We start from the raw sequence: 10497 nt of genomic DNA, 5'->3' as shown, positions 1-10497 counted from the left end.
TTATATTAAATAATGACTGGTAACAAGAATAGGCCCTCCAAGGTCTATTGCATAAAAAAATGCATTTTTCAAATAGCTGTGTATGCCCAGTGATGTGGGGGGCCTCATATAAAAATTTAGTACTGTGATTTCCACAGACTGCAAAGGTCTGTCAAAAAAGCTGTCCAGTTAATTAGATTTATATTTTAAACAAATTGTGCTTAATTTGTCAAGTTATGTAGTATAACTGCTTTTTCAGTTATGAAATTAAACATAAGATGCATCGTAAGATTTTCTGTAATTGTCAAGGATTTAATTGATGATTCCTTAGGGCAACATACCAAAATCAACTTCCCTCCTGCAGTTTTGTTATTATTAACCCAGCCATCAGTTTCTTCCTCTTTCCCTGACCACATTTGTACACAGGGGAGCACTGTCCCATCAGGGCTAGCTGGGACTCAGGCCATCTCTGTCTCTTGCAAAGGGACTGATTTGTTGCCCTCTGTACTACCAACACATTTTTTAAAAAATCTGACATAACTGGTAGGAATTTTGTACTTCAGAAGCATCTGTGCTTGCAAAGGAGCAGGGAGCAGCCAGTCCTCACCCTCTCTGTGTCCTGCTTTGTGCTTGGTGTTGTAGCCACTCTTTTCTACCTGCATGCAGTTTGTGCCCTGTAATTCTTCCTTGCCCTGCCTGCTGCTAATGCTGCTCTGGTTGGTGTCTGTACCGTAAACTGCATTGGAGCATATTCAGCTGCTGAACAAAACCCTTTTCTTGTATTTTTCCTGAGCTATTGTTCGGGTGACTCAGCTCCCCGGTCCAGCCCAACATGCCGCCACAAAGACATTTGGAGGTAGTGAGTGTGAGAGGCAAAGAGCAGAAAAATGCTTTAGCTGCTTTAGCTGCTAAAGAACCAAAGTTCTTTAACATGTTGACAAAAGAAAGTAAAAAGAAAAGGTTGAGCAGCTGAGTTTCCCTTCACCTTCTGTGCACTTCACCTCCCACTTGCTGAAGCTGGCAGATCTGGTTCGCTGTACAGCCATAAAATTACCAGTGCCAGTACAGGAGAGGAGATGGGAGGAAAAGTTGTTCCCTCTTTCAGCAGCAGCATGGTTTGAAATTGGCTTATGTCCATTATGGAAGTGCACCTTCAGTGCACCTTTTTATATCTGAAAAGAAATAGATAATCTTTAGAAGTACAGTTGACACATCAGATATTTGAAAAATGAGAGATGCTGAGAGGCAGCGAATAGCAAAGTGGCTCAGTAGGAAAGCAGACATGAAGTAATATTTTTTGCAAAAGAAGAGAGAGAAACAAAGACTGAATGTAGCACGGAGCTGCGGCAGCCAGGTGTACCTGTGAGTTACTGAGTGGCAGCACAGGAAGAAGTGATTGCAGTGACAGGTGGCACAGCGATTAGGTATGGCCTGTGAAATGAAGTTAGCATACCTAGAAGGTCAGAAAAAATGATAGTTTAGAAAAAGCTATTTACATAACTTACAAAAACATTTCATAAATATGAAAGTCGCATTTTGTTCACCTCTGGCCTTTCAGTACCATCTCTGGCTGGCTTCCCTGCTCTTTTCTTGTCACAGTTATTTAATGCAGAAACCCATAATTCTTCCATTTATTTCTACACTCTCTCTTATTGTTCCCGCATTAATCTTCATGCGATTTGGTCCTGCCACAGCCTCCCATCTGCGTGGCTCAGGGCTGTGCTCAGAGACCCTTCCGAGAGGCAGCAGCACACCCAGCTGTGAGCATCCTGCCTGCATCAGCCTGCTACAGGAGCGGGCTGCTTCCTGACTGGGACTTCAGGAGCTGCCCAGCCTCCTTCGAGCACCTTTAATCCTCTCCTGTCTCTCTGTGTTTACTCCTCTGGCATAGGTGAAAAATAACGCTGTGAACCCCAGAAGGCTTTTTCAAGGATTTCACTGGGAAATGCCTGAAGTGTAGTGAGGCAGCCTGCTCCCTAAGAAGCCATGAGGAATGTCCCCAGAAATGTTACTGTGTATCAGACTACTTCTGCTGACAAAAGAATAAATGAATCCTGCTCAGTTAGTGCAACTTGCTTCCCCTTGTTAGCTTAGTATTCTTACTAAGTTAAACATTTGCCCTTTCACCAGCAGTTGCTTAGAGGTTCTGTGGACAAGCTTGCTACTGACATTGCCGCTACCTACCTTTTACCATCACGTATCTGTTACCCCATGCCTGATAGTTTAAGTAAACAGTTATAACTGTTTTCTCACAAAGAATGGGAAAATAACTGGAAATGGTCTCAAATCAGTGTTCAGTTTTCTGTGTTCTTTTTTTTTGTTAGCACCAGCAGGACCTCGAGCTGCAGCAGCTTTTAGCTCTAGATGGAAATGTTGCAGTACTTCCAGTCTGATCCTTCCTAGTTGGATTTAAATTTCAGTTTCTAGTCCTGTCCTGTGTCCCATTTCTGCATGCTGCCATGTAAGTGTCCCAAGCATCTGAAAAAGTAGTGGCTCAAGCATCTGTGTGTGTGTTTGAAGTGTTTTGTATTTGTAATCACTTGGCTTTATGTTTTTTTAATACTAAATTACCAGAAACTTTTATTTCACTGGGCAGATGAGAATTTTCTTGTAGGTTGGTTTGTAATCATTTTGTTCACAGACTTTTGGCCATATATTTATTTTTAGAAATGATATATTTCTTGCCAGTTTCTTGTTGGTACATAGGATTTAATCTGGAACAAGCTATGGCCAGATCAAATAGCATAGCATTTACAATTCAGATTTCAAACACAAAATAGTAGTGATTTAAAATGCAGCAATGCTTTTTGTCGTGTAGTTGAAGCCAGAGACTTAATCTGCCTTAATCTTCTCCTGCTTGAAAAATGGTAGCAAATAGAAATTTCTAGCCCTCATCCTGTTCAAAATCAACCATAATTTTTTTTTCTGACATTGCCATATAAATAAGTGGAATAAAAATGAGTAAATATAAGGAAAGAAAAACACTTTCCTTCAGTGGGATTTTAGACTTTTTTTCTTGTTTTACTTCTTTCCATTTTATTAGTTTTTTGCTAGTTTCACACTGGCTGTAACAAAAGAATAACATTGCCTAGTTTGGGAATTTCCTGACAATTAATTGACAGCTCCTGACAATCACTTGACTTCTAGCTGAGCTAATCAGTGATTGCTAGAACTAATTCCTCCAAACTGCTTAAGAGCTTAATTTAAGATCCTCCAGATTTGTGCTGCTAACAGGACATGATGGAGAGCTGAGGGGCTGGGAGTCCGAGTTCCCCACAACAACAGGAGCAGGAGGTGTGTGTGAACCCAGGCCCACCTCATCCACAACTTTGCTTTGCTAAGTGGTGACCAACAGATGCTATCAACAAAGCTGCTGATCAGCTCTGAAGAAAGCATGAATACTGTTTTTTTCTTTGACTCCTGCAACAATCGCAGGCAGCTTCCCCAAGACTTTTGGCAACTACATGAAGAACTTAGTAAGGAATTGCCAAGCCCAGGTTCTGCTTCTAGGATTTGTGTCCTGCAGCTGTTTAAACTATTGTGTGTTGGGCCCTAGACTTGTGAAGAAATTGTATTGAGCAGAAACCTTATTTCTTTGTGCTTTTTGCTGTAAATGCATGCATTGGATTTGCCTTTCTTTTGATATCTAGGATTTTTAGTAAAACATGTCAGTGAAGTCAAAACAAGAATTAATATATTTTGGCACTGAAATATCTGTAGCAATTTTTAGTCTTCTGTCAGCTCTTTTATCGCCTCTCAGGTTTGCAAGTGTTAGCATTTGCTGACAAAATGGGATTTGGGGCTTTTGGCTATCCTGTTATAAGTTTGCTTTGTTTTCTTGATAGTGTTTTGCAGGAGTACATATGCCTCAGAAATTTTCTGTTCCTTTATGTGCATTTTGGCTGGGAAACCTTTGTTCTGAAGCATCTGTGACATTGTGCCTGGATATTTCTGACTATGAATGTGAGCTGAATTTAATGTAGAATGCTATTGCAAATTAATCAGAGATGCATTTAGAGTAGGAGCCATTGCACCTAACTTTAAATGTCTACCTTATCTACGTATAGCCTTTTGAGTTTAAGAACTATGTAAATAAGCAACTATATGAAATAAAGATTTTTTAATAGTTCCAAGATAGCTGTAAATATGTCTGGAACAATGGCAGGAATGGTGATCTTAAGTTTGCCATCTCATCAAATGGAAATGTAAATGAAGGAAAGAATTCCCATGTGCAGTTCTCTTATGGCACAGCTTTTGAAAAGCACGCTTGGCAGTGGTGCCAACTGAAGCAGCTGCTCTGTCACCAGATGATGTTCACCACCTCCTCTGTGTCAGTTCCATAGCTGGTAAGCAAGGAGCAGAGCTACAGGAGCAGTTTGTGGCCCAGATTGCGGTGTGGCTCTGCACAGAGGCGCGAGGAGCAGGACAAGTGGCCCAGCTCACAGCTGGCACTGCTGTGTCTGCCAGGAGGGATTCTCATCAAACTTTGTCTCTAAAAAGCAAAGCAGTGTGGGACGTGAGTTCAGCACAGGAAATAGATAGAACGACTTGCCTAGCATTTGGCCAAAGAGTTTCTCTTTAAAATAAATGTAATGAAACAGATCCAGTGTCCAAGTATCTCAGCTTAGTCATACCACAATGTGGAAGCATATAATCCAACAAATGAGAGGTGTGGACATGCTGGCTGTTGGACCTGCTGGCACTTCCAGATCCTTCTCAGCCACGCTGCTTCCAAATGACCGGAGGCTGCTGTAGTATTTGTATCAAGGAGAAAATTAATAGGACTGGGGAAAAACAAACTTTTATTAGCACAGAGAGCTAACAGAACTGCTTGGGTATTTTATCACTTTTATGGCAAGTTCGTCAGTAACAGTGTAAGTGACATTTCTCAAGTTTAAGACTGCTGTGCAGGAGTGTGGTCTTGGTTTGAAAATGTGATGTGCTCTCTGAGAGTGACACTTATCCTCCAGAAACATCCTCAAGGTCAGGTGTGGTTCCAGCAAGCTTTCTGAAAGCGCAGCTTGTTCCTCCTGCGGTGGTGCCACGGCTCAGCAGTGCCTGTCACTTTGTGGGGAATGTCTTCACTCACTATTATTCACTTACAGGTAATGAAGGCAGAACTATATTAAGTCACTTACTTCATATATCCAAATGTCAATTTAAGGGTGATGGCATAACGTTAAATCAAATTTTGAAAGTGGAGCAGTTTGCTCATTTGTTATTAATATTGCCTGACACGTCTGCTCATAAAACTCTCTTTCCAGGTGCTCTGAACTCTTAAAATATTAATATTTCAGTGCTGCTTTTGTCTTGATATTACAGTTCTCTTGGAAAACTGCTGCCAAAAAGAGCTTGTAATTATAGACATTGTGCGATCACGGGAAAGCCTGTTGCTTTGGCCATGCTTTAAAAAAAAAGTTACAATTTTCTGCAAATCATTAGGAGAATGGGAGAATCTGAGATTATGGAACCTGCAAGGAGATCACAGGGGATGTGGCTGAAGAGTGAGCCCAGTGAGGTGCAGGAAGCTGAGAAAGCAGAGGAGTTGGATCCAGCCAAGGTTGGGCCACTCGAAGCTGCAGTGAAGTTGGTGTTTTGGGTTAGTCAGTGTGTGGGGAGCAGCCACTCAGAGAGCTCATCCCACTGTGATTCTCGGTTGTGGAATTCAAGTAGTGGAGCTCTGCCTCTATTTGCATTTGAAACATCCATCTGTATCTCTGTGAATGTTATTGTAATGACATGGGAAAGTTACCCAGGAACCAACATTTAAACATATTATATTTGCACAGTCAAGCACTTAAAGGTCATATAATACCAGAACTGAATATTTTTCAAAGAAGACTCTTAATTTGCTTTTATGCCTGTTTGAGCATTCATGCTGTGTATTGTAATTTTTAACGTAGTTTCTGTCTACAATTTTATGATGTTATAGGTCAGGCATGTTACAAGTAGGCTTTTAAAGATGTGAAATGCATGAGATCCTCTAGTTTTTAGATAGACTTTTAAGTGTAGGTTGAAAATATTCCAAGGTTGGTGGGTTTTTTAGGGTATTTTCAAATGTGTTCCATGTCTCTCTGATCTGGGGGGACACGAGGATCCTTCTCCCAGGCACTCTAAGCAATGGCTTCTTCCTGACAGGGCTTAAGAATGAGCAGCTGGTGCTTGAGCAGGAGCTTAGTGTGAACATGGTCCTGAGGATTATGCCCTTCCTTTATTTGGACTGAATAATTCTTACAAAGCTTCTAATGTCACTGATAAAAAATACCCACCTGATGATCTTCATTGTTAGAAGTTATATAAGGATTGGAAAAGATCCACTCTGCCAAAGCCAATGTAATAAATCACAGGAGTTTTAAATCAAAATAACCCATGAATTGATGCATGTATTCAATATAATTTCATTTAGCAAAATGCTTGTGTTCCCCACCTACATTCTCCATTCACCAACCAGTCATTGCCTTCCAGAACTGTCTAGTTAGCTGCTAAAACTTGCTTTATGTAGAAAATACCAATTGATTCCAAAATCCTTTTTTCTTCCTGCAACTACTGTTGCTCAGCTGTTAGAAGCACGTAGGCACTGGCAGATCTGCGTGTGTAAAACTAAAGCTTGTGATGGGAGCAGAGGTTGATGATTCCTTCCCATGTAATTAACAGGGGTAGGGGTAATTAACAGGTAGCTTTCAGCACAGAAATGAGTCGTTCCTTTCTTGCTAACAGTGAATAGTTAATATTCCGGACTTGCAAGTAATTTTGCCTTGAAAGAGAAATCTTTAATGGAGCCAGGTGGGGCATCTTTGGTGAGGTCCTGGTTGTTTGGAACACACGAGGTCACTTGCATAAGCAGCTGGAATGAAAGGATGTGGATTTTTTTCTCCCTATGGCTTTAAACTTGCTTCAGCAGTCTCTCTCTCTATGCTTTTTCTCAAAGCAGACACTGTTTCTGGTCTTCTGCCTTTTATGCTCCTTTCTTTGCAGTGTTTGTCCTTCTCTTCCCCTTGTCGCCCAGAGACAGCTCCACTACAGTCAGTTTTCTTTTGAATTATGATGTGGCCCTGGTGGCTCCCAGCTCTGTTGCTGCTTTGAGATGTGCTGCTGCAGGCTGGCCATGCTTCAGAAGGTGCCTGCCTTCCCAAATCAGCATTTACCTGGACTGGAGAAGCTTTAATGGATTTCTCCTAGTATCTAGTACAACAGTCAGTATTTTTGCATGGAATCTGCTTACATAGCTTGGATTTGCTGATTGTTTTTTTTTTTTTTTTTTTTCAACAAGTCACTGTTCTGTCATGACTGTCAGATGTGATTGCTGTTTAGCTTTTATTTTAGCCTATTGAGATACATTCATAGGAATATTAATTTGTTCTTTCCACATTGAAGCCAAACCAGGCTGTAATCCTTCTGAAAAAACTGAAATCACACCATTGACTTCCAGGTTTTGTCCTTTATATCCTCATTCCACAACCATTAACATCTGTACTTCACAGCTGCTGTTGTATAGAAACATCTCTGCAAATGTGATTTCAGATTTCTGCTATATGCTTTTATATATTCTCTCAGATCCTTATTCAAACTGTTCCTAATTTCTTGGCAAAATTAACTGTAATTGCTCTACCTAACCTCCTTGCATCAGTGCTAAACCAGTCACTGAGCTGTTTTCCTTCTCTTTCATTCAAAGACCTAAAACCAGAATGAGCAACCTAGTGTTTTCATACTAGAGAGTATTGTGTTGTGTACCCTCTGCTGTCAGAAGACTCAACTCAAGAGAGCAGTTCTGTACTGACAAGCTGAACTGGAAAGGAACTTTGCTGTCTGTCTTCCCTGTAACCCCTCCATTGCACAGACAGGGTTTTGTTGTGCCAGCCAGCTGCCTTGTATTTTTCTCTGGGAATAATGACGTAGTTTGAAGAAAGCCATCATTTGGTTAAGGATTGTTAGGATAGATTTAAAAAAAAACAGCATAACTTCCAGTATGTTGCAAAGATTCACTAATATATATGGAAAAGAAAAGGAGAACAAATGTAACGTATGAAGACATTTGTGAAAAAATAAAAATCACACACCTTTACCTTAAGAATTATGTTTCTTTTGTGATGGATCACACTTGACCGAGTTACTTTTACCACATTTCTCCCCTGTGAGAGCTGCCCTGTCTCCATAATTTGACTTTTTGTATAGAAGGCAACAATTTGTTCTTTTCTTTTACACATTTTTCCCTCAATATTCCTGGTGCCAGGGGGACAGATCTTTACATAACACGCAAACTGTGTTTATGGATTTAATGTAAAACAAACTCAATATTTGGTGACATCAATGCAGAGATTCTTTTTAATCTCATGGGCCTTGTTGCCCATAACATGTAGTATTTCTAGTATTTCTTTTGTAACATTGGCTTGGAGTTAATACCTAAATCTGATTTCAGCTAGGTCAATGCAGAATTTTTTTATTACACACTGCTTTGCTTTGTTTTATCAATTCCTTTCTTAATAATTGTGCAGATCAGGAAAAAAACCTGTGAAGCTAACTGACTTCTCTTTCTCCAGCCCTTTCTCCTGACTTTTTCCCTCTTCTCTCTCTTTATGTTGCCTTGATTAAGGCTCTCTTCCTTGCCTTATTTTCAAGATTGTGTTTTGCAGTGCAGATAGCAAAAATCTTGGTTTTCATCTATTCTTTGGATCTGGAGATAAAGTTTCCTAGTCCATGTGAATGGAATAAGTTGTCTTTTACCTAAAAACAGAAAGAGACAAAGTAGCACATTTCATGGATGTTAAATCTCAACTTTACATTAAAACATGCATGCGTAAACTATTTTCCTTGAATTATTTTATTGTATTGTGAACGCTATATTGGTTATGTATAAACTCTACCCCCAGCAATGTAAGAATATGCAAGCTTCCCTGCTTCCTGCAAACAGTGATACTGATACTGTGTAACTTGGGAATAGTGATTTAATTTTATTTGCTTACATACAGAACAGGGTTAATGCAGCCTAGCAGCTTCATAGCTATGAACATCAACTAATATAAGTCTTATTTGTAAACAGAAATTATATTGACAAAATTGCAGAAAGAGCACTAATGAGGCCTAAGTGGCTGGAGGAAGTAAATATTCTGTTTTGCTTTGGTGAGTCAAAGTGATCTCATTTTATACTCTTTCTAATTGCATCTTTGATATTTTCCTGCTCAAGATAATTACAAGTGTGAGAATAAGGACTGAAACTACTGTCAGCTAAACTCTTGCTTTGTAAGACCTCACATTTACTTTTTATATCAGAAGAAAAGGAGTAATAGGATACAATACTTAGTTCCTAGGTAGACAGAGAGCAATGGACAGATACTTCTTTGTGTGTGTGTCTCTATTAGATGCTGTCATGCTATGAGACAGCCTGGATTTTTAATGATGTCTTTCTGTATTCTGTTGTCAACTGGCATACTGTTTGCACCAGTAAGCTAACGCCTTCCAAAGATGCCCTGGGGAGCTATTACAGAGAGGAATGCATAACACAAATTTCATATTTTGCTGTTCTGTCATATATTGTCTCTGGCATAAAGGGACATTTAATTCATCTGGCTATACACTTTTCATAGGGTGTCACATTCTTCTGGTATCTTTTAGATCTTTCTGACTACAACAAATGCTCATTTGTAACCATGATACTGACATCCTAAATTAATTTGTTTCACTTTTGCTCAAAATAGTTTTATTTTTGATAGTCCTTTCAGTGACTTTTTCTGGCAAGTTTGTTCATAGAAATATGTTTGCTTCTGGTGAACACTTGCCATGGGGTTTACTCAATATTTCTGAGAATTATTTAGACATGTGTAGTGGCTTTGAATTTCCAGTGTTAAATAATGCATGCACAACTTGCAGTGACCAGTTTTCAACCAATCCAGACTGAAGCCTACTTACATAAAACCATTCATTAAATCATTTAAACCAAGGAAGAGATGCAGAGAAGTGGTCTCCTGTTTGCACATGCTTCCAGAGCAGAGGAAAGGCTTGGGCATTTGTTACAAACAAAACAGACTGCTGGTTATAGACTTATGATAAATCCATTCCTTTTTCCTTTCAAAAGAGAGCTGAATGTTGTAGGTCTTTCTCATGACCACTGGACAAAGATCCCATGTGGAACCTAGCAGTCCTTAAATACGTGTAGTCAGTTTCATCATGATTTTCCAGTTCCAGGGAGTTTCTTTATGGTTGTTAGCCAAGATACCCTGTCTCCACAAAGATGGTTCCATAGCTAAAACTGATCTTTTTGTAGATGGGAACCTGAGATACAGACTTAATTACTTGTTTACATTTTGGTAATAATCTCAGCAGTACTAGGAAAATCTCAGGCAGCTTTACTTTTAATAATAGATACAATTAACTGGAACCCCATTATTTTCAACATTATTCCAATGTTTCCAATATTAAGCAATAGAAAGGGAGATGTCTTAGCAGTCTTCTCTCTGCTCTTCACTAGTGTCATTGTACACGATTTTCCTCCTTGTGGAGAATATCTTAATCTGTCTGTTACTT

The 10497-nt window shown here is 39.6% G+C and overlaps 1 protein-coding gene across 1 annotated transcript in view; it reads left to right on the top strand.

Moving 5' to 3' along the window:
* Positions 1-811: 811 nt before the first annotated feature.
* Positions 812-10497, top strand: part of LOC122183040 (connector enhancer of kinase suppressor of ras 2-like) — a 118551-nt gene continuing 108865 nt past the window's right edge. Inside the window, exon 1 of the mRNA XM_042876772.1 lies at positions 812-926. Within this exon, the coding sequence (XP_042732706.1) occupies positions 812-926 (115 nt within the window). The remainder of the gene's footprint in view (positions 927-10497) is intronic.

The sequence above is a fragment of the Lagopus leucura genome, unplaced genomic scaffold (genome assembly GCF_019238085.1).
Source record: "Lagopus leucura isolate 7727_CA_CO unplaced genomic scaffold, USGS_WTPT01 Super-Scaffold_100016, whole genome shotgun sequence".
In the NCBI taxonomy this organism is placed as follows: domain Eukaryota; kingdom Metazoa; phylum Chordata; class Aves; order Galliformes; family Phasianidae; genus Lagopus; species Lagopus leucura.
Note: the sequence above shows the minus strand (reverse complement) of the source record. Positions and strands in the feature narration are given on the sequence as shown.